The sequence below is a fragment of the Pteronotus mesoamericanus genome, unplaced genomic scaffold (genome assembly GCF_021234165.1).
Source record: "Pteronotus mesoamericanus isolate MK-2021 breed Mesoamerican mustached bat unplaced genomic scaffold, CSHL_Meso_final scaffold_54, whole genome shotgun sequence".
Lineage (NCBI taxonomy): Eukaryota > Metazoa > Chordata > Mammalia > Chiroptera > Mormoopidae > Pteronotus > Pteronotus mesoamericanus.
Window position 1 is genome coordinate 29504694 of NW_026555321.1, and position 24237 is coordinate 29528930.

A 24237-nucleotide genomic window follows, 5' to 3' on the forward strand; every position below is an offset into this window, starting at 1 on the left:
GGTCCAGACAGGGACCCAGAGCATGCCAGTGACCAAGCCTGAGTGTGGGGGACCCTCCGAGCCATTGCCCCCTTGGCTTCTCACTCAGCCAGGCTGAGAACAAGTTGCGAGGAGCTGTGAGTGGTGGGACCAGGGGAGCTGGGGTTGACTGTCTCTGAAGACAGACACAGCCGTCTCAGGGCTTCCCCAGCCCAGCCCCTCGGGGAGGCCAGGAGCCGCGCTCTGACTCGGCCATGGAGGATTAGCAGGCAGGGCACAAATAGCTCTTAAGCTTCTGCATGGAAGTGCTGCTCGGTCAGCAGCTTCCTTCTCCTCCTTCCTGCCTCCCCGCACTAGCTTAGCCCCACCTGACTGTGCCACCAGGCTGGGTGAGGTCTTTAGACTGAGCTGAGAATGTCAAGGGGGAAGAAGGGAAGGGGACAGACTGACTCTTCTCCATTTCCTTCCTCTTCTCCTCCAGTCTCCTCTTCCTTCGTCCTTTCTTTCTTTTCCTTCTACCCCAACACCAGGCCCTGGGCTGGGTGCTCAGGACACTGGGATGAATCCTACACAGTCCTTGCCCTCACGAAGCTTCTGGTCTCAGGCAACGACAGACAAGGGAAACGCTAATAACCATGAGAGATGGGAATTTGCTCTCAGCCCCAAGTGCTGTGGGGGCGCCCAGAGGAGCAAGATGTGGATCAGGAGGGAGCCTGGAAGGACGCCCAGCCTAAACAGGCGGCTAGCTGGGCCAAGGCCCAGGGAGGACAGGGCCAGTTGGTGTGGATGGGTGGCCGAGCAGGGAAGGATGAGTAGGAGTCAGGTGCTAGAGCGCCAGCCCCAGGGGGCACTGACAGTTGCGAGCAGGGGAGAGGCATCATCAGGTCCCCATTTTAGGAAGACCAGTTGGAGTCTGGGTGGAGGAGTATCAGGGGGTACGGGGGCAAGTAGGGGCCCAGGATGAGCCCCACCCAAGGGTAGCCTCCTTGCTGAGTCTCCTACTTGTCCCAGTGGCAGGGCTGGCACAAGCGGAAGGTCAGATGGTATTTGCAGTTGGCAAAAACCTTGGAAAAGAGGCTTGTATCCACCTATCTGAGAGCCACAGAGGCTCCTGGCTTTGGTTGCCTCGCTGGGGATAGATGGAAACACCCAACTGTCTGAGGCCCAGGTAGAGGCAGACCCACTTAAAGTCTGGCCTGGGGCTCTTTCTGGGCCACCCGATGCCCACTCTCCCCTACCTTCTCCTCCTAGGAATGTGGGAACAGTGTCAAGGACTGGAGACAAGAGGTCAGGATAAAGTCATAGCCTCAGCCACTTCCAAGCTGTGCAGCCTCCGGCTGCCACTCCTCCCTCGGGGCCTCATTCTCCTTAGTGAAATGGGTACCTCAGGATCCCTGTGGGGCCTGCTTCACCGCAGTATGTGAGGGGTCACCAGGGTCAACAGATGGAGCCTGAGACCTGAATCTTAGTGTCAGAGCTGGAGGGGGTCTCTTTGTATATCTCAGGAGACAGCCTTGGAGAGAGGACTGGACCTGGTCAAGACCCCATCCCAGATGGGACAGGAGAGCAATAAAGCAAAGGCGGCTCCTGGATGTGTCTTGTCTTGGCTCAATAAATATTTCTTAAATCAATGAAAACATCACTGAGCCTCAGTTTCATCATCTTTATAATGGGGACCCGTGGAGGCTACTGAGGATTAAATAGAACAATGTGTAGAAAGTGCTTAGCACTGAGCCCGGCACTCAGCGAGCACTTGATTCAATGGCAGTCACAGTGACTGTTTCTCAGACTCAGGCCTCCAAAGCTCAGCTTCTCTGTGGCAGCAGAGCCTGGCAAGGCATACGCTCATTTTTGTGTTATTCAGCTGAAAGATGCATGCTGGAGTCTCAGGCTGGGTCCCCTCCCTCTGCTCTAGCCATGGACCATCTGATCTGTCACTGTGATTGACACCTTCCCGTTGGGTAGCTGGGGCTGTTTTCTCCCTCTCCTCTCTTTTTCCCAGCCATATGCAAATGATTTTTGGTTCAAGTAATGTGCTAATGGAAATCCTAACACATTAATAAATGTTTAGCGAGAGAGAGCATGCATGATCGTAAGTAATTAGACACTCAACGGAGGAGTTCTGTTGGCACAACTGTCTGGCTCCCTTTCTTCATTTTCTTCCATCATCTCCCAAGAGACACGCAGAGGGAGGCCGGGGAAGGCGGTGGGGCAGGGGTCCAGCTCCTGCACTCACCACGGGCTGGCTTCTGCGGCCGCTCCCCTCTTCACCCCTCCAATGGGGATCTTTGTCATGCTCTGCCCACTTCGCAGGATGCTCTGTAAGGTATCAGTAACTAAGCACAAGGGTGGTTTTTGGCTTGTCCCCTTTCTCCTGCTGTCAGGATTTTGCGAGGAGTGCTTGTTTGCTCACGGCCTCCGGGGCAGGTAGAGTGGAGGTGAAGGCAGCAGGGCCTCTGGGATAGACAGATCAGGGGCTTCCCACCCAGGGCCGGTTGAGCTCCCTGGGCCCCAGCACCTCCTCCCGCTCCTGTGGCTGTATAATGGAAATCAAAACCCTTCTCCACAGAGCTGCTGTGAAAACTGAGACAACATATGAAACACACCTGGCACAGAAAATTTCCCCAGTAAATATCAGTTCTCCCTCCCCGGCTTCCCATCTGCTACCCACCCACGTCCTTGAGCTCCAAATCGGACATTGCTGATGCTCAGGGGAAGGGACCTTAGCAGGCCCTCAGATGGAGCCCACTCACGACAGGAGCTGGAGGGAAGGTGGTAAAGGCGGCCTGTCCTCAGCCAGTAAGTACTTCTTCTGGGGAAGGGCCCTCTTTGCCATCTTCTTTGGAGCCAGGTATCTTATTTTCTTGTCAAGATGGAGCCCCGCTAAACCAAAATATATATAAATAAATAAACTCTGTTCCTCTACTCACTCCCATATTGCCATTTTGATTAGATTAAATTTTAAGAGAACACAAATGTAATGTTCCTCTCAGATCAAATTAGAAACAGGTGCACTTTTGCATAAGGAAATTAAGTTGCAGACAATATGAAGATTTGCTAAAATGCAGACACTGATGAAAATAAGTAGCCCCTTTATTTGTAATTATTGAGGCAATCTGTTTGCAAAGTGTACATGTTAATGGTCTGACAGATCTGTGGACTCCAGCAGGCTGCCATGAACAACTCAGAGCCGTTTTGAAAGTAACAGATTTTTTTTTTTTTTTTTTAGAAAATATATGTACATTCTCTTCTCCATCTCCTGGTGCTATTTACAAGGTATGAAATGCCATAAATAGAAATTCTGTGGTTACACAGGCCCCTTCCTTAAAAAAAAATAAAATAAAAAAACCTTCATCTGGGCAGAACACACATTCTAACAGTTTAACTCTTTCTTCCTTCTACTGCTGACTACAAGGTGACCCAAAGGGAGACGGTGGAGTCCAGGGTGCCAGTCATGGGCTGGGGTCCTCCATATGCCTCCGGCAGTAGGGACAGCAGGTGTGCTGAAGTACCAGCAGCTCGTAGTCCTCTGAGTGGAACATCTGAGGAGAGAGAGCCGTGACCCTGGGCAGCAGCTCCAGGTGTGCCTCAGCCCCGAGCCTGGCGGAGACCACTGCTCCTCCAAGGGGAAGTGGCTTGGCGCTGAGTCAGGCTTAGAACACCAGATCCAGGACACCTTTGCCTAAAGACTGGGAGGAAGGGGGAAAGGGTCTGGTGCCCCTTGTTTTATAAAGTTCAAAGGTGAATCATACTTTCCCAGCCCTCTGAGATGAAGGGCTGGTGCGCAGAGTCCAGCCCAGGGTTGGGGCAAGGTCATTCCAGACAGCACAAGGGAAGCAAGCTGGAGAAGGGAGGACAGCGGAGTCCCTTTTCCCAGCTGGGCCTTGGCTCCTCGGGAATCACCTTTGCTCCTCCCAGATGCAGAGCCTCCCCAAGGGGACATTCGGGCAACGGGAAAGCAACAGAAAGAAACTGGACACCACACGAGCTGTAGGCAGTGGGCACGGTACCTGGAAGCAGGAGGGACACATGGTGATGGACGCATCAGGCAGGAGGGAGCGGAAGTACTGCCACTGCAGGGGCGGGGGCCAGCGCTTGATGAGGACATCCCGACGGCTCATAGAGCGAAGCACCGACCGACTCACCACCACAGGCACAAACTCCGAGCCACCTTGCTACAGGGTGGGTGGGCAGGAAGCAAGGGGCACTCAATCACGGACATGTTTCTGTGGGTCACAGTCCCAGAATCTTTAGGAGTGGCCAGGAAGGACCCCAGAGACTTCCCCTGCCACTTGGACAGTACCCTGTGATGTCATGTAGCCCCTGTTGGCCATCTCTGGTGACAGAAAGCCCACCACCTCCTCTTCCCCAGCAGCCCTGACAGGATGCAAGTTCTTCCTCACACCAAGGAGTATGTACAGAAGGGACCTAAGATCACCCTCCCCACAGGCTTCGCTGGTCTCAACTGCCCATCACTCACAGAGGCGCCCTCACCTCAAAGCTCAGCTTTGCAGTGAATGGGTCATCATCTCCCATGGAGTCCATGGTCTCGTCCAGTCTTAGAGTCTGGGAATCTGGAGGAGTCTGGTCAAGGACAGAACCTGAGACTGAATGGGAAACAGGCCCCACCTTCCACCCATGTGCTGAGACTCACAGGAGACTCTGTCCAGGCCTCCCTAGAGCTCTGGGGAAGAGCAGCAGGGCTGGTGGGACAGGTTTCCAGATGGAGGAATGGAGGGAACACAGACCAGGGAGCAAACAGCCCTGGTCACAGAATGTGGAGGACCGGGTCCCAGTGCACAGGTGGGGAAGGAGGGAAGAGGGCTCTGATGGGCTCTCTGCTGCCCCACAAGGACCATGGCATGGCTCACATGGGGCTGCTAGCCAGAAGCGCCCTGTACACAGAGGCCTGTAAGTCTGCTGTGTGTAGCTGTAGAATGGGCCAGTGAATTGGCAATTCCTGGAGAAACACCCAGAAGCAGCCAGGTGGTTTGTAGGCACCTAAGATGGCATTTCTTGGACAAGGGAGTGAGAGCTCCTACAGATCCCAACCTTGGCCAGATGAGGCTGAAGGACCCCAGGGAGCCACCACCTCTGCCAGGCGGTGGTGGAAGAGCTGATGGGAGGCCAGGGCAGTGGAGCTCCCATGAGAAAGGCATCCCAGACTAGAGGCTGCTGGTGCTGAGTCAGGTACAGGATGTGGTCTCATACCGCAGCAACAATCCAGCCTAAGCAGATGTGCACGTGCAGAGACATGTGTGGACACAGTTTATGTCTCCCTTCTTGAGCTCCCTGGGTTTTCCTTTCTCTGCTTCTCTAAATATGGTTCATGGGCCCACAGCATTGGCATTACCTGAAAGCTTGTAGAAATGCAGGCTCCCGGTCCACCCAGACCTGCTGACCCAGCTGCCATGTGCCAGCAATGCCCCAGGTGAGGAGGGTATACGCAGGAGCCCTCCTCCTGTGAGCAGTGAGACAATGAACATGTTCCTGACCACAGGGAGATGCTGAGGTGTGGCCTTTGGCCCAAGCTGTTTCAGCAAGGGTGTGCCCAGAGGGCTTTGGCGGGGAGGAGTGTGACTCTTTCCGAGGAGTTACAAGGCTGATGGGATGTAGAGATGACATTGCTCATGGGGACGGGTGGGTGCTGCCTCAGGATGAAGCTGTCCAGAGGAGAGCAGACCCAAGAGGAGAGATGGCCGCCCACCAGCGCTGAATGGGCACCAGGATCTGGCTGAGTGTCCATCTACGGACAAGCTTCTTTACACCCTTTTGTTTGCTTGGCCTTCCTGCATCATGCTTTCTGATCACATGCTTTATTTGTAAGTAAAAATGACCTGACTGGGAGAGTTGGGGACATCAACACAGATGTTACATGCCGTGTTAGTTGCCCCTCAGCTCTGCATGACCAGAAGCATGGACAGTGCCTTTCAGGAACCAGGAGTGGGTGGGAGGCCCTCTGCGGAATGAAGCACAGGCAAAGGCCAAGGTGCCGTCTCTTCTTCCACATACCACTTCTGAACCTGTGGGCCATCCACTGTCCCATCCCATACCTGTCTGTATCCTGCCCAGCTCTCTGCCCTGCTTGTCCCTGCCACCACGTAGGCCTCTCCAGTCACTTAGCGATTGCCTGCCATGCCCTTGCCCTACCTGGCCGAGCCGTCCACCAAGGCCCTCTTGCCTCCTGCTCACACCCAGGCCCTGTGCGAGCACACACAGGGGTCCAGCCCAGTGCCTAGGATACTGCTGCTTGTGATTTCTTGCCATTTGTTCTCACGCTTGTGTCTTGGTGCCTCCAGGTCAATGAGGGAGACGGCTTCTTCGTCAGTGATCCCCTCCTCCAGATAGAACTCAACCAGGTGCAGCACCTCTGGAGGGCACAGGGCATGGGGAAGGGCTAGGGGAGAGCAACCTGGGAGCATCTGGGGGCTGGATGCTCTCACTGGGCAGCATGAGAGAAGGTAGGAGGATCACAGAGTTCCTTCCCCACCGCCAGCAGCTTCCCTGAAATCAGGCGCACAAACAGAAGCAGCAGAGCCACCTCTCCAAGCTGTTTAATGTCTGGGGGCTGGGGTGGGGTACAGTGGGGTGGAAGTGTGTGCCTGTGTGTATGGAGATGAGAAGTGGGGGCCTCTGGCTCCTCCTTCTTTAGCCAGTAGCTGGATAAGCTCCTCTCTGAGGGAAGAGGCAAGGCCTCTGCCCAGTTATTGGGAAGGGGCTTCAGATCCTACATCAACATAGAAGGAACTGGGACTTGAGAGCCCATCTCAGCCTCCCAGATCAAAGGCCAAACCAGGGGCCTCTATTCCTTGGGCATTTCCATTATGGATAGCCTCACATGAAGTTCTAAGGAATGGGTGTTTCAGGTTTGGGCAGCACTGTGGGTCCTGTCTCTGGGGACCCTGAATGACTGTGTGTGTCAGGCAGGGTGGGTGTCACACTGTCCCCAATTTACAAATCAGCACACATTTGGCCAACAAGCAGTGGAGTGAGCCCAGCCATCATTTACTGGTGCCCCATCAGCATGAACTGGACTCACCATAGGAAGAGGCAGAGAAGACAAAGGGCTGGCGGCAATTGATGCAAACGTTGCCCAGGTTGTTTAGCAACGGGTTGTTGGTGGAACAGCGGTAGCACAAGGGCACCAGCTCCTGCAAAAATACAAGCACCACGGACTGGGGCTGGGCTGCCAAGAGAAAAGGCCACCTGGGTGGGTGGGGAAGGGGCATTGTGCTATGTGAAGCAGAGTGAGGGCCTACAGAGACATTGAAGGCCTTGTCACTTGGGGCACAGACACCTCCTTCACAGGCAGGGCTCGGCAGCTCTGTTCTCCTGGTAGGACAATAACCATGGCCATTTACCAGTCATTTACCATGTTCCAGGTACTGTGCTAAGCACACCAGCTGCACTGGGTCATTTATCCCCACAGCCACTATGGGAAGGCTATTTTGCATGTCCCCATTTGATAGAGGAGGAAATCCAGGCTCAGAAAGATTGAGACATAGCTAAGAAATGGTGGGGCTGGGATATGAGGCCATGTCTTTCTGATGTCAAGTCTCTGCTGAGCTTGAAGGAGGGGACTGCGAAAGAAAGAACAGCTAGCTGGGTTTGAGGAAAGAGGGTGGAGGCACAGACTGGGCTACAGATGCATGGAGTAGATTTACTGGAGAAATAATCTGGTTCCTTAAGAAAGGTGGTCTAGGGCAGGGGCTTCTAGGATGAGATGAAGGCAGAGCCACCTGAGCATGGAGGTGTGGAGGGAGGGAAGGGCGCAGTGTGGGCTGGGTCTCAGCAGACGTGAAACCCTGGGAAGGCCAGGAAGAAGAAGGGAGGGCAGGGGTGCGGGATTCAGGGGAGCCGAGGGCTGCAGCTGGAGCACGAAGTGCTGAGTGGAGAACAGAGGAAGCAAACAGGGAGGAGCAGGATTTGGTAAGCCAGGGCTTCAGCAGGGGAAGGGGCACAGACCCCTGAAAGCAGGGCAGCCATCTTTCAAGAGTCAGGAGACGTCCAAAGAAGTTGCAAAGGAGACAGAGCCTGAGGGGGCTGTGCCCTCACCTCACTATCATGGAAGGGCTTGGAGCGGATGGTCAGGCTGCCCAGCTCGATGGACTTCTGGAACCTGGCTGGGATCTGCAGACCCTGCAGCTTGTCATAGGCATGGCGGGCCAGTTTGTAGGCACCCAGGGCCTTGCTTTGCTTGGCCAGAGTGAAGAGTGTGTTCCTGCCGATGACAAGGTTAAGGATGGCAAAGGCTACACCAGGGACCAAGTTGGCACTGCCTACCCTCAGAGCGAGCCCAGTGCTGGAACCCGGCTCATCCCGGTGCCAGGAGGGCATGGGCCAGAGCCTGAGGAGTGCTTTGTTCTTTTGTGGGATGTAAGTCTATTTCTCGGATATCAAGACCCAGGGATATTTTCAGAGATAGAGACAGTGCAGTTTCCATTAATATTTTAAAATTGCTTAGGTTCTGTGGGCCCGCTGCTGGCTCATCTTGTACCCTGACCAGGACAAAATGGCTCTCCCCCGCTGCCCAGCTTGCCAGCCCAGCCCTCCTGCTCCAGCTCTGTCGGCTGGAGTCTGTTCCTAGACTGCCTGGGAAGCTGCCTGCAGACACAGCTTACAGCGGCCACTGGGTGCAGAGCCCTTACTTCTGCCTATGCTTTCCCAAGGGCCCTGGCGATTTCTGAGTGGCAGCCTCCCCTGCTCTCTGAGGCCTTCTTCTGAGCTCCTCAATCTGAGGCTGACAAGACTGTGTTCAGTCTCAGGTCACCTCAAATGTTGACTATGCCTGGGACCAGTCTGCGCTTCCTCCCCACCCCACCTGTGAGTGCCCTTCCCCTCTTCCCCCTAGCAAGCCTCGGCCAACCGCAGAGACCTCAGTCCCATGCCTCCTCCCCACTTTCTTGCCCCTGAGGTTCCTGCTCCCCAAACCACCAGTGTGGCGCCTTCCACTCCAGGAGTTACATGAAGGTGAGTTTCCTTATCTCTGTTTCCACTGTGACCCCTTAGAGTCTGGGGCTGTGTCAGGAGCCATTTCCAGGAGCCCAGTGGACAGCACAAGGTGAATCTCAGGGCAGGGGTTTGATGAAACTCTGCTGACTCGAATGGAACTTGCTGGAAAAGTTGAGTGAAGATCTCACTTCACCTCCACGCCTTTCCATGTGCTGGATACTTCTCTGGAACATCTACTCTCCTGTCATCCCCGATTACCTTAGCCAGTAGGATGAATGTTACCTCTTCCAGGAAGCCTTCCTTGGCCAGGCCCCAGCCTTAGCTGCATTCTACCCTTGGAAACAGCATATGTCCCACTGAACCAGGCCCTGATACTTGTCACTCCCCCTAACTAGACGGTATCTTTGTTGCCTACTGCCTGGCAAGGTGCTTGGAGCACAACAGGTGCTCAATCCACCTGGGCCGAACAAATGCCCCCCACCAGCCTCCCCAAGGAAGTGTCCAAGATTCTAAACCCAAAGGCCTGCTACTTCCTGTATTTTAGTCACACCCCCATTTGTGGGTTCCGGGAGGGCTTGGAGAGTTGGCCAGAGACCCAGTGATGGGTCTAGCACAGAGAGCCCTGAAAACTAATCTTCTCTTGGCACTAGCCCCTCGGCCTCCCTGGCTGAGTCTCTTCCACAGCAAACAGCAGCTGCCGGGCAAGCTCTCCGTCTTCCCCGAGGGCTGCTGCAGAGAGAGAAACTTCTGCCAGCAAAGTGCTCTGGAAAGAACTTCTCAGGGCCATTAGACAAGAGGAGTGGGACAGAGAGCATACACTTTAGAGATGCCCAAGGGGGTGTCCTTGGTCAGGCTGTGCAGCAGGAACCTGGAGATGTTGAAGAGGGTTTCAGGAAGATGGAAACTGAATGGCTCCTCCTGCAGTAAGAAAAGCAAACAGAATGAATTCCCCGACTGAGCTGCCGCTGGGCCAGGCCGAAAGGCAGATGTCAATAATTCTAAGATACTTCAGTAAATGAGCACATCTGCTTAATAAGCACCTACTGTGTGCAGGGCACTTTACAGCCACTGTCTTATATGGTCTTTAAGACAATCCTGTACTGACAAGCAAACCACATCCCAGAGAGATGATGTGTGTGCCCAGGTCGCCTGGTTAGAAAGGAACAGAGCTGGGACTCAAACCCAGATCTGATTCCAAATCCCAAGCATGTCTTTCTTCTGAGGGGCGCTGCTTCTGGCTGAGTAGTGATTCCACTTCCCTGAGCTCTAAAAAAGAAGACCTTTATGTAATATAAGACATGACCATGCTATAAACCTGTCTGTAAAGGGAGGTGGTTAACCCTGCGTAGCATGAAGTCGCACACCTCCCCTCGGCTCTCTGACAGCAGCCTGCCTGTCTGATGCCCACCAAATGTGCACAGGAGGAGGGCCTCAACTGCTCATCCCTGTGCCCCAGCACCTGGCACGGACCCTAAAAGATGAGGCACTCAACGTACATTAACTGAATGAATAGGTCTTCTGTACCTAGAGGATGCCAGAAGCTCAGCACAGAAGACCAGAGAGAATTTTCTATCAGAAATGGTCCATAAAAGGTTAAGAATACCCTGTTTTGAAGGGATCTGGCACAGTGTGTACAGACTGCTTTAGATGAGAATACTTTAATCAGGCCAGCTACCTCTCCTCCCTCAAGTGCTTAAATGGTGATAAACTGACATCCCTTAAAGGTCTCGCTGGGCCACTCTCATCAGGGACCCACCAGGACTTAGGCCTTTACTGTCTAAATTCACTAGGACTCACTTTACACTACTTCAGTTTAGAGCCCAGCATTCTCTCTTCAGTTCTCACTTAAATGTCTATAGCCGTTGTTAGTTCCAAGAACCCAAGAAAACCTGAGACTGCATCCTTTTCTGGGTGACGGCCAGGGAGGAGCCTGCCTCTGGTTACATTGCACTAGGTGTGGAAGCTAAGCAATGTCCCAGGAAGAACAGGCGTTGGGGAGAATTTCCTCAGGTTTAGCACTTCTCCCCTGGGAAAGAAGCCATTATGTCAGAAAAGGTCTGCTGCTTCCCTTTCCAGTCTGCTCTGAATCAGAGCTGTCCTGCTGGCATCTGTTGACAAACCCTAAAATACCACCTACCTCCAGGCCTTTGTACATGCTGTGACCTCTGCCAGGAAAGCTCTTCTTCCTCGTCCTCTTCACTTCCTCATCCTTACTTATCTCCCTCCTCTTGGCTTAGGGCTTAGGGGACACCTTCTCCAGGAAGTCTCCTTCGTCCTCTAAGCTTTTCCCTTGAGGGAACTGTACTGCAACTGCTTGTTACTAAACTATGAACTCCTCAGGGGCAGAGACGTCTTGTTTACCACTGTGCCCCAAGGCCTCAGTCAACAGGGCCTGTCAGCAGGAATTTGCTGAATGGAGGAATGGCCCAGTGAAGAAGCCTCGGCTGGAATGAAGAGCCAAGGTCCCCAGCTGGTATGAAGCTGCCACAGCTCACAGCTGTACATACATCTTCCACATAGGCTCAGGTGTTTCAGAGAGGAGACCGCCCCCACCCCAAGCTCATGCCTCTAAGTGTAGAGAAAGAAGAGGAGCAAGGATTGAAAGAGCCAGGCTCTGAAGTGGCTCAGGCAAACTGATGCTGAGCTGGGGCCTTGACTTTTAAATCTAAATTGAGTTTGGGGTCTTTTGGGGGAGGGGGCTTCTTTCTAGGTGAGTACCTGGTAGAGATGAGGGCCCCTGAAAGGACTGAAAGGGCAGGTGAGGTCCTTTGAGACCACTCACCCTGGTGTGGGAGAGAGATGAGATGTCGGCTTGATGGCTGTCTCAGGCAGGGCCTGTCAAAGGAGTCTTTCTTGCCAGACTTTCCCCAGAGGCAAATAGAGTACTGAGAATTCAGCACAAACAAGTGGCAAAGAGATGCCCAGGTGGAAAGCAGGGCCTTAGAGATGGTCCAAGAACTGTGAAATGCTTGGCCCGGGAGAGCAGTCTGATGAAAACTCTTTTGAAACCTCTGCACCGGGCGGTATGAACAGCTGACACTCACGTGGGGTTACTCTGTGCCAGGCACTCTTTCAAGTGCTTTTCTAATATTAACTCATTTAATCCTCACAACAACCCTATCAAGTAAGTACTGTTATTACCCTCCTCCACCCCCTCCACCCCATTTTGTAGAGAAGGAAGCAGAGCACAAAGGAAAGTAAACAACTTGTCCAGGGTCACAGAGTGGAGCTGGGACGTGAGGCCGTGGTCTGCCTTCTCTCAGTTAGTGGGGAGGGGCAAGGAAAGGCTAAGAGCACCGGCCCTGGAGCCCGCCTGTCTGGGTTCAAGTACTGGCTCTCCTATTTACTAGCTGTGGAACATCTCTGTTTAGTGCCTCAGTTTCCTCCTCTGTAAAATGGGGATGACAGTACTTATTTCACAGTGTGGCTGAAAGGCTTTGAACTAGTTGACACAATGAAGCCCTTAGCACACTGCCTATATGTAGCAAGTACTCAATTAAGGTTAGTTATTGATATTATCCTCCAGGCTGATCAGTATAGAATAAGCTAACATTGTAGGAGCTTAATCAACATTTGTTGAGGGACTGAGGATACACAAAATGAGGAAGCTAATGACAACCTGTCACCTGTTCCCCACTGTCAGGAGATAAATTTAAAGAGCCTTAATCAAAAGATTCAGAAAGTAACTAAAAAGAACTATTTGGGTTTCTGGAGACCAAGCCAACCCTCATGTTTTATAGAGAAGGAAACTTGAGAGCCAGGGAGAGGAAGTAAATTGCTCGTGGTCACATAGAAAGCCAGTTGCAGGGCTAAGGAGGGACCTCCGGACTTTGATTAGAGCTGGGCCCTCACACAACTAAAAGAGAGGGCCCATGGAATGCCCACCCTGATCATTTTAGATAGCCCTTTGTCTGGCTAACCTAGAGTCTGACTCACCCAAACCTGAAGAAAGCAACTAGAAAGATCCAGTCTAGCTCTGGCTTACTAATTCAGAAGCCCACAGCTTGCTACATGTTAAACAAGTAGCCAACCAAGGAAAATCAAAGTTTCAAACTTTGTCTCTTAGAAGAAGAGCAGGATTTCTCAGCAGGTCACCCTGCCCAGTAGGTTTATTTAAGACACGTCCAGTGCCCCTAGCTCAGACACACATCTCCTGGTCCCCTTACTGTGTAGCGATGAATGGCATGGTAGCCGTGGTACAGCTCGGCCAAGTGCTGGAAGTGGTGGAACTTGCTGAGCATCGTGTCCTTCTGGGCGGGATCTGCAGCGTGCAGTGGGAGGAGAGCAGGGCAGGAGAGAGAAGACACGTCAAACTGTGTCCAGACGGGAGGGCTAGGCAATGGCAGTGTTGCCAGTGTCAGTTTTCCCTCTACACCAGGCCTATGTAAGGAAGAGTGGCAAAGAGGTACAGTGAATGGAAAAGGTGCTCTGTTTAGGACCTGGGGCCATCCCAAGACAGGTAAAGTTGCAGCTTGGCAGAGCACATGGCCAGGAAAAGTCTGAGGACATTTTCTGCAGGTTCTCCCAGGTCCCACACTACGTTCTACCAGAGGTCATTCCACTAGGAGAACACGAACTGGGGCGAGAACAGGGTGACCACTGGCACAGACGTACCAGAGGAGCCTGGCGGGGAGGGTGGCCAGGCGTCAACTTTATTCATGCTTATCTCAAGCCTCTTTCCACTGTGCCGTTCCTTATTGAAATCACAGACCACTGGCCAGAACAGAAAAATGCTACCCTACATCTAGGCTTTACAGCTATCAAACTATAACCATGGCTTCTGTGAAGCAGGGCCAGATTACTCCCATGCAATAGACAGGGATGTAGAGTTGAGGAAGGAATTGTGACTTGTTATGAGTCACTGCTTCCAATTCCAGTGTTTTTCCCATTCTTGCATGCTGGCTTTGGTCTAGAAAGGAACATCTCCCTGCCCCGCTGCTTTCAGAACTCCCTCAGTGCATCATGGGAAGTCTTGTGAAAGAATGCAACATTGAAACTATATTCCTGCCTGGGATGAGTGAAAACCTGGAGTGTGTTATTGTAAAATGATCTTTTTCATCTTTTCATTTAATTTAAAAAATTTTTAAATCAGAGCTCACCCAGGCCCAGTATGGGCTTCCAGGTAGCAGGGGAGAGACATGTTCTGAATTAGCAACACAGGGCAGGACCTCCCATTTATAACCCCAGGACAGTCCTCATACCATCTTTAAGCTTATGGGCAAACTGGAAAAAGATGACACACCAGATTATGCTGCTGCAGGACAATACAGCAAATAAACAAGCCCAGGGCTTTAATTAAAACGTCCCAGCTCTTTCGATGTTTATCTTGGTGCCAGAGAGGGGCTGGGGAAAACAAGCAGCCTGGCTGGTGTTTACTTACCTTGAGCTATATCGAGGCACTGCATGGACAGCATCCAGTAATAATAGGCAGCATCATTAAATCTGCTTTCTACCACTGCGTTGTGTGTGAGCTGCTCCAACACCCTGACTGCTTCCCCCTGCCGCCCGGCCTTGTGGAACGCTGGAGGGGCACAAAAGCATACACAATTCCAGGAGTTAGAGGGAATTCTGCGGGGCTTGCAAGGGGCTGCTGAGAAGTAGGACATTCATCAGAGCATCTGCAGCAGCATTTCACTGCTCGGATGCGCCTCTCAGGCCGAGGGCTATAAATAACTGAGGCTGTATCTTGAAAAAACTATAGTGAGATATGCTCCTCTTTGGTTGGAGAGAAGCAACCGACTTTGGAAGGCATGGCAGCAAGAAAAACTTGAGGGGCCAAATTGCAGGGCAGTCTGAGGACGAAACTGTTGTTTTTCATCACTGAGGTTTTGCACCCACCCCAACTCCAGGGCAAAACCTCATGACTCCTGAGATGACACTAACAGGACCTGACACATGAACAGTCTTGGTGGTTTAAAAAGCACTCTTCTTGCTGATTACCTCAATGGGTCATCACAACAGACTTATGAGACTTCTTTTTTTCTTAATTGCATTTACTGGGGTGACATTAGTTAATAATATTATATAGGTTTCAGCAGTACAGTTCTATAATACATCATCTTTATTGTGTTGTGTGTTCACCACCCCAAGTCAAGTATGAAGACTTTTTTTAATGGGCTCTGCAAGGTGGGATAAAGCAGCGTGCACAAGGGCATACAACTGAGCCCAACTCAAGTCCTCAGTCTTCAACTGAGTGCTTTTTGATGACAACCTTGAAAAAATTTTGGCTTTGTTCTAGCAATCGAACATTTGTGAACACAAGCAAAAAAAACAACAACCCCAAAACCAACAACAACTCTCAACTATTCCCATATCCATTTAAGAGAAAGTTTCTCTACCTACTATGTGCCAGACCCTTGGGATGTTGGGGGCTGCCAGGGAAGCAGCTCTAGCTGTGACACTTGCCCATATGTGGGCACTCAAATGGTCCAAATCCTCAGCTTTAGAGAAGGTAAAGCTCTGGCCTCTGTTCCATTATCATCTCCAATCTCTCATCTGAGTACCAAGTTACTATGGCGATAGATTCTTGGAAGGGCAGACATAGACAGATGGATAGGTTGATATGTTTTGCCCAAACATGCAGATACTTTAACAACTGGGTTCTCTGGAAATGCTGAAACAGGAGAGAACACGCTGTCTTTCAAAGGGGACTTTAAGCTGAGGAGCTCCAACAGGGAGACATTTGTTCCAAAACGTGTCCGGAGGTGGCAACCACATAGACGTGTAAATGGGATGCTACGGAATATGACACACCCGACTTCAGTGAGAAGACTTCCTAAAGAGGCAGCAAAACCTAGCAGAAGAATCAAGTTCAGATTCCCCAGCCAGGCAAATCCTGGTCCAGTTTGGGCTTTGTCACTCTCTGGCTTTGTGATTTTGCAGGGGACAGCTAGCCTCGGTGTCTCGGCAGAGCTGCTGCCAAGATACAAGGTTATGTAGTTAAGTGCCCAGACAGTGCCTGACACAGAAGATAGTCATATTTTAAAACTATTATTACCAGTTAAAGTTATATACTCCCTTTCACTAGTATTTCAGATACTGCCATACCTAGCGTGGGGCCCACTTTACCAGTGGAAATGCCAAGGAGTAGAGAATACTCCATTTATCTGAGCCAGAAAGAGAAACCAAGCTTCTCTTCATGGTAGAGGAAAGTGGCAGGTGAGAACATGTTGGACAATGTGGGAGCCCTCTCATTTTGTCCTCACCCCAACCTGACTCAAATTCCCTTTGCCATTTCCTTGTTGTGAGACTTTAGGCAAATCCATTTACCACTTCCAACCTAAGTTTTCTCATTTACAACATGGCACCTACATCATAGGGCTGTTGGCTGCTGTGAGGATTCAGTGAGAAGATACATTTGAGTGCATGGTTGGAGTGCTTGCTCAGAGAGGGGATGGGGCCTGCCTAAGGTCCTGAGGCAGGTGAGTGTATGGACCAAGGAGTGTCTGACTCCAAAGCCCATGTTCTTTCCACTGCTCCCTAGTCTCTCACCACTGAACACATCACATGCCGAGATAAAGCCATTTATCTTGGAGGCTACGATGGGAGGGGCTTGACACCTTTCTGAAATGTGCGTGGGCAGTGCCTTCTCCTACTCCTTCTGCAAGTGCCAGTCTGTGTGGCCTACCTTTTTGGGCTTCCTCAAAACAATCATTCTCTGCTAGCCACTGGGCGTAGGGCATGTAGATGTCATCTTTAAACTCAGGATGCTTCTCACCCAGAGCAAAGGCCTGGAGGAAGGAACAAATGCATTTGTAATAAAGCAGCCCCTGCAGCCCCCACAAAAACATGACATTTGGCTGAATCCATCAGGGATGTCATATTTTGCCAGCCTCACAACTCAGATGGAGAGAGTGTCTCCCCCCCACTACCCCCCAAAACGCAAAAACAAATCAGCTCTTTGAAAACAAAAGGCAATTAACAGCAATATGCAAGCGACTGGATTCAATAACAACAGTCTGTTTTTGGACCACAGAAGCAGCACAAAATCGGAAACATTTTATTTTGAGGGTTTGCGTGGGTTCCTGTAGCAGTAGCGCTGCAAACAGATTTCTTTTAATTGCAGGCGACACCTAAGGAAACAGAATTGACATTATCATCATACTGTGTATTAGCTGTCAAAGATGATGGTGGATTGATGCTGTATGGGACCCAGTGACTGCTTTATCTAAGTCCTAGAACCACCTGTCAGGCCAAGAGAATCGGAAATGAGTCATGGGGGACAGTGTGTGGCAACAGGGAGAAAGTTTGCCCTGATACACAGCCATGACTGAGTAGTTCCAAAATGTACTAATTTATGTTGCTTGAGAAATCTCCTGATAAATTTATCTTGAGAATCCATTATTACCTCTGTCCCTGGCTCCACTTTTCCTCATCAGCAACCATGTCACCTCACCAAATGGAGCCACTCAAAGGGCAGCAGAAGTCAGACAACTCATACGCAGAAAAGGCCTACACTCTGGCTCTGTAAACTAGACCACAGTGGGCGGGGGGGCGGGCTGTAGAGGAAGGGCCTAGGGCACAGCTCCGAATCCTCTTGGGGATGAATTTCAATCCAGGGCACAGGTAGCCAGTGAGCTGGAGGGATGACTTCAAGCCACAGGTCAGGCAGCCCATTGCTGCTTCTGCTTCCTCACCGCAGTCATCTTTCTTGCGGCCTGGCTAATTCTTCTCACCTGCCCTTCATGCAAGAAGAGCCTAGGTCTACAAGTGACCTTTGAAACAGCTCTAGCAGCTTGTACCTAGAAAATATGGGCGACCTCTGCCACCCAGAAGGTTTTATTATTTTATTTTTTAAAACTCACCCAAGGAGAGAGAGTGGAGGTTAGAGAGAGTGGAAGAGAGAAACACTGATGTAATCCGTGGCCTCCTATGTGTCCCAACCTGGGATCAAACCTGCAACCTTTTGGTGTGTGGGACAACGCTCCAACCAACTAGTAAGCCACCTGGCCAGGGCCACCCAGCAGGTTTTAAATGTCACACAGGTGTGTCTCCATGTCAGACATGTGTCAGCCTGTGCTGCTGGTCAGAAGCAGCTCAGACCAACAGGAGGAAATAGAGGTTATTGCACCAACTCTCACATTCCCGGTCTCTATCACAGGGCAGGCACAGGGCCAACAGTCCCTAAAGATGCTCTGAATAAATGAATGAGCGAACAAATGGAAAGCTAGTGTCAAAAGGCCCTCCAAAATACAATGGCTTGGAAAATTCAAGGTTAGCCCTCCTGACTTCCAGGCTAATGTTCGTTGTCACAATGAAGGCAGCTGCTCTCCATCTAAGCCCCAAAAAGCCCCTGAGGCCCAGGGCTCAGACAGGACTCCCTAACCCATGAAGTGTGCTCCACCCTCACCTCATCCCAGCGCTGGGTCTCCACATGCAGCTGAACCAAGGACTTCAGGTCACCAATCTTCAGGTAGGTCTCAGCAGCATAGCCCGGGTTATCCAGCTTCTTGAAGTAGTGAGCACACAGCAGCAGCGGCTCCCGCTCAGCCTTGTCCAGCTTACGGGCAATGTCAATTAACCTGAAGAGGCAAGTGGCGCAGGGAGGGGATGGACTCCTGTGAAAGCAGCCTGATGGAAGGAACTGGTGTGGGCTTTTGGGTCTTCTCGAGAGCAGGCTCTAAATCAATTCATGTTGATGCCCACAGTGCTCAGAGTAGTGCCATGGCCCCTGATGCTTGCAGGGAATTATTAAATGAGTGAATACATACTCCAGAAACAGTGTCCAGTGATGGGGAGAGGTTGCCTATGAAGGGACACCCCCCCCACTCCCTGCCTCCCTTTATGTAGCTGGGGGAGAGAAACCAGCATCTACTGATCACCTACCGTACCAAGGACAATGCCATGAGCTTTCACATATGTGATCTCATTGAATCTCCACCACCGTAAGAGGTAGTACCATTATTCCCATTTTACAGATGAGAAGACTAAGGGCTAGGGTGGAAGGTGAAGCAATCCGCCCAAGACTCTGCAGCCGGGAAGAGGCAGAGGGATCTTCCCACCACTGTTTTGGGAATTCTCATGGGAAAGCAGAAGCAGAGGTGTGAGCGTTTTTCAGTGACAGGATCTCTAGAGGAAGAGGCTTATGTGGGGCCTGCTCTGAGCTCTGGAAAAAAAGCCTGCAGGAATCCTGACTGTGCCTCTCTTCCTACCCAAGGTGCTCACCATGAGCAAGGGGCCGCAGGGACCACTGGCTCACCACTTCTTCCCAGTGGTGACTAGCTCCCCCACTGCTTGCGGGGATACAGGAGCTAATGGAACATGCTTGTTCCTCCTGGTCAGGCCAGGATTTGGGGTAAAACCAGCTTTCCCCAGGGGAGGGGGTCCCCCTCTCAGCTTGCTCTTTGTGAGAAGGGAAGGGGAAGCAGCTGTAACAGATGCTTGTCTCATAGACAGGCAAGCTCAGGGAGGCCTGTCAATCTGTACTTAGAATAATAATGGAATCTAAAAATAATACTTCTTAGCAGAGAAGCAACACATTTTTTGGGAAAGGTGGCATAGGCAAACCGTTAGAGCTCCCCAGCACCAACCATCGAACCAAATGTCCCTGGAAGAGGCGCACCTTTTACAACCACACCTGGAAAAGGGTAGAATATGCTGAATGTCTCTTTCCTGGACTAATTTAAGTCTCCTCATGGTAACCACGATACATATCAGTTGCAAAAGAGACATGAAAAACTAGAGGGGAGAGGGACTTAAATCTGCCTGGCTCTCTCCTGTGCCATCCTTTTTGTGGAAAGAATAATTTAGGGGGGAAATCTGTGCCTCTTTTTTCAAGAAACTTTATTCTCGGACACATAGTGGGGTTCATAGGGATGGCTTAGTCATTAACCAGCCTCTCACCCTGCCCAGGTCCTATCTGGGCCACCACAACCTGTGGACCACAGTGTGGCTTCCAGAACAACCAACAGCCTTTAGAGCTCAGACTGAGCTGACCTCAGAAGCTGCTGCCTCACCTGCTCTACTTTAACAGCTGTGGCAGTGTGCACACATTTTTATACATGTATGCACACACATGCACATGTATGAGCATGAAGCATACTTCCTCTGACCTTCCCCTGTAGGTCTGATGCTCTAAGGGACCCAAGACTGAATCCATGCCCTCTCCAGCAGCCCCACCCAAGCCTCTTCCTCTTTTTTTCTCTACCTTGGCGAGTGGCAATACTGACCACCAGTCCCAGATCTCGGAATCAGCCTCTGCAATACCCTTGCCCGGCCGCAACCTGACACCCCAGTTTAGTTGGGTACTGTCAGTTCTGCCTTTTCCACACCTTTTATCCATTCCCTCAGCCACCATATTTCTCCTTAGTCTACTGCAGTGACTACTTATCTGGTCTTGCTTTCTCTAGTTTTCCCTCCATTCTACACTGACTACCTGAGGAGGCTTCCGACAGCACAGTCTGACTGGGGTCCTCACTACCTGCTGACAAATCTAAATGCCTCAGTCTGGCCCTGGCTGATGTGGCAGCATGTAGATAGAGTGATGGCCTGTGAACTGAAGTGTTGCTGGTTTGATCCCCAGTCAGGACACATGCCTGGATTGCAGGCCAAATCCCCAGTTGGGGACATGTAAGAGGCAACTGATCAATGTATCTCTTGCACATCGATGTTTCTCTCCCCCTCTTTCTCCCACCTCCTTCTCCTTCCCTTCCTCTCTCTAAAAATCAACAAATAAAATAATTTTTTTTAATTGAACTTTAGAAATACAAAAGCCTCCGTCTGGCACCCGAGGCCCTCCCAGTGTGGCCAGCCCAGAGTCTCCTGCCCAGAGCCGGGTGTTTTTTTACCCTCCCCTTTCTCCACCTTTTATTACAGCCACAGTCAACTCACTCGGTTTGTGCTGTTCTTCTGGTGTGCATGTCCTGTCCCTTCTTACCACCTCTGCCTCTTGAAATTTGTCAAGGCTCTTCATGCAAAGACTGACTACTAGGAGAAGACATTCATGGTTCCTCCTGTGAGAATTCATGTTTCCTTCCCTGATATGCTGGCAAATTTTCTTGCTCTTTTTCAGGTCCTACCATTCACTATAGGTCTTATAGGCATCGAAGTGGATCAGATCAGTTTGAAGCTCAGCTCCATAATTTCCCAGCTATTTGGCCTTATGTGATTCCTTGGTCCTTAAGCCTTGGTCTCCTCATTTGGAAGATAGGCACAGAAACAACCACATTAGGGTGTAGGGGGAGAACCAAATGTCTACACAGTGCCTGGCTCGTAGGGAAGGCTCAGGGAATGGCGGCTCCAATGCCTGGGTGTCTCCCCCTCCTCACTCCCTTCCACCCTTTTCCCCCAGAGATTCACAAAGCTCCTCAAAGGCAGCAAACACCTCATCCAATCTCTGGTTCTCAAAAACCTAGTCAGTATTACATTCAAATTGAATTGTTAGAGAAACGCTATTTTTTCCCTTGTCAGTCAAAACCAAGAGCTGACAAGACACGACATGCTGCCAAATGCTTCCTGGGGCAGGGACTGAAAACCTACGTGTCAACCCAGCCATGGTCGCCGCTGATCTCTATGGCCTTGACGTGCTCTCCGGCTGAGATGTACATTTCCACAGCAGCTTTGGGCTCGTTGATATTTCTAGCCCAGTCAGCCTGTTTGGTGATTAGCATCTTTGTTTCTTTGGGGTCTCCAGATCCAAGGAAATCCTGAGGAAGCACAACAAACAAAAACACTCCGAATTAGAACTTCCTGCTGCCAGCATTACATCAGGCTGCTGAAAGCTAAAGCGAGGAAGGGCCTGTTTGGCTGAAACAGGCGATCAGGATGCGAGTGTGAGCCCATCCCTACATAGCTGACTGGGGGACAGTCCCAGGTGTCAGGGAGGAGTGCTCACAGGCTACCCCACAGGTGCTCCTGGGGGGTACTGGGACAGTGTCAAGGACTATGGCCCTCAACATCTCCTGCCCTTCCCACTAATGGACATTTGTTCTTTAGCTAAACAGCACTTTCCGGGCTCTTTGCAGCACTGCACAGACTCGGCAGCATGGAACGGTTATGATCAGGCTTCTCTGTCTCTGCCTCTCTCTCTTGGAGTGTGATGTGCGTATGACTATTTCTATATAGCAAGTCTGCGACCTGGCTGCATAATTCCAAATATTCAGACTTACAATCTTTACTCAGATAAGAGGGATGATACCACATGCCTCAGAGTGACGCTGAGCACATACTCCCCTAAACTTAGACAAAGAGTCTAGAAGAGCCCCTTTGTGCCCTCCTCCCCATCACCATCACACTGGGAATACTACTATTCATATCTGTTTTCTGGTTCTATTGATGCTCTGTGGCCTGAGCTTAGGGCATCGTCCCAATGGCTTTGCCCCCAGGTATTTGCCTAGGGCAGATAGGTAGCACAAATGTTTTTGGTTAATAACTTCTCAATTGGATAATATCACAGTATCTGGAGATCAGTTCTGCAGGAGTGGGAAGAGCAGGAAGCTATGGGGGATCTGAGGCAGAGGGAAGGGGTGTGGAAAGAACCCATGAAGGAACAGAGGCCTGTGGATCTGTAGGCTCAGGGGTCAAGCCTCAGGGACTGTGTTCCTTCCACTACAACAGTGGGCCTCTAAAGGGCCATGCCCAACTTCCCTGGGTTGGCCCTAGGAAGCATGAGAAACCACCTCAGAAAATCACCTCTTTTCAGGATACAGTTACCCAAAATATATTCGTGGGAGTTTGCCATAATTGAGGCAGCTTTGGTGCTGACATTTTAAAAGGTGGGGATTTTCAAAAAGGGAAATTGAGAGCTCTGAGAGCCCAGATCTGCATAACTAGTAAGAAGCAATTTGTCTTAGGAATAATGTACCATGCAGAGAATGCGTTGTGTCAACCTCACAAAGTATAAAAAAAACACGCCTTTCCCCATGATTAGCACTCATTTGTCAAGAAAGTACAGTCAATGTATTCTAAAAACCTACTTGAACAATTAGTGCTCTTTTTTTTCCCCATTTGCTTTCAGGGTAATTGTGTAGCCCCTAAAATAATATATTAGATTGGCCTAAGACAACCAACTGCGTTAAGGGAAGGAAAGAACATCATTTACCCTGATGCTGAGGATTCAATAAAAGACAGGCCAACCTCACTGGCCTTTGGTCCCTCTAGAGCTCACACAGGGGAAGGGGCTTGGAAAGCAGCCACTAAATACCTGAAGGTGCCTAGTTTGGGCCGTTACAGACACAGTCTTTACTCTTGGCATCTACTGAAATGTGTACTCTTTATGCCAATGCAAAGCATTGGAAATTCTGCTAACCTGGTTGGTTAAATGAGGTTAGCAGCTGGGGAAAACAGGCATCCTAAGAGAACAGAAATGGCCTTCAAAGTGAGTACTCAGTGGACTCATGGTGACTATAGTGAGAAGAGTCAGAGGCCAAAAGCAAGCATAAATTTGTGTTGTCAATATGGAGACCAGCCAGGGACACAGTTCACAGGCTTGAAGGAACCTCCTCTAGCCCAACAGCCTAGTCCCTGGAGCTCTGAGCTAACTGAGGCTGAGTCTAAATGGTTCCTTCAAGGCTCAACAAACTGGGTTTTCAAAGATTCTTTGGTCCACGAAGCTAATTTACACATTATCTGGGGCCATAGCAAAGACTTTGCCCTGAAGTGGACAGAAAGAGGCTGTGCTGAGTGATGAATGAGACTAAACAGTGTTCTCATGCTTGGTGATTTTGATAAGGACATACTACATAAGAGTTAAGAGCATTATAATTCCCTTTATCACCATATAAACATGTCACTTATCTGGAAAGCATATAATTTATTTGTACGTGGGAATGTAATTTAAAAATTTTCTGAAAACCAGATTGAATCTTGGGAAGCAATTTTCAAATAAACAAAAACATGCCTTGTTAATAAGTACTGTATCCTTCCCCACCCCCGACATAATGTGTATGTACACACTTTCTCAAATTTAAACTATTCGGGGGGAGGGGATTGAAACAGAACCAACCTACTTGGAATTGTGATCAAAAACTACAAGCAAAACAACCCCCAGAGTATTTACCTTCATAGAGAAGCAGACCAGATGGAGTGTATAAATAGGCTGCATTTCTGGGTGGGAGACTGTGGGCGCATGAAGCCCACCTAAAGTGTAAGGAGGGCCCTCAATGTAGAAGCAGGAGTTGGACTGACCAGGGAGAGGTCTGCAGAACAGCCACTCTGTGGTCAGGCTTGGCTCCTCTCATTTTCCTAACTTTCGATAGCCGGGCCTTAGTAAAGGATCTTCTTATACATTTTGTGCAATTCTCAAAACTAAGCAGAGCTGCAACTATGTCACCCCCAAGAAGAAAATGGAGGCTTAGTAAAGTGAAGAGC

The 24237-nt window shown here is 50.5% G+C and overlaps 1 protein-coding gene across 1 annotated transcript in view; it reads right to left on the reverse strand.

Annotated features, from left to right (window-relative positions):
• Window positions 1–3238: 3238 nt before the first annotated feature.
• Window positions 3239–24237, reverse strand: part of IFT122 (intraflagellar transport 122) — a 76152-nt gene continuing 55153 nt past the window's right edge. The window contains exons 19-30 of the mRNA XM_054595683.1: window positions 21409–21575; window positions 18281–18452; window positions 16559–16661; window positions 14312–14452; window positions 13098–13192; window positions 9749–9849; window positions 8035–8200; window positions 7019–7130; window positions 6224–6349; window positions 4474–4553; window positions 3990–4154; window positions 3239–3521 (exon numbers count right to left, since the gene is read on the reverse strand). Of these exons, the coding sequence (XP_054451658.1) occupies window positions 3432–3521; window positions 3990–4154; window positions 4474–4553; window positions 6224–6349; window positions 7019–7130; window positions 8035–8200; window positions 9749–9849; window positions 13098–13192; window positions 14312–14452; window positions 16559–16661; window positions 18281–18452; window positions 21409–21575 (1518 nt within the window). The 3' untranslated portion in view covers window positions 3239–3431. The remainder of the gene's footprint in view (window positions 3522–3989; window positions 4155–4473; window positions 4554–6223; window positions 6350–7018; window positions 7131–8034; window positions 8201–9748; window positions 9850–13097; window positions 13193–14311; window positions 14453–16558; window positions 16662–18280; window positions 18453–21408; window positions 21576–24237) is intronic.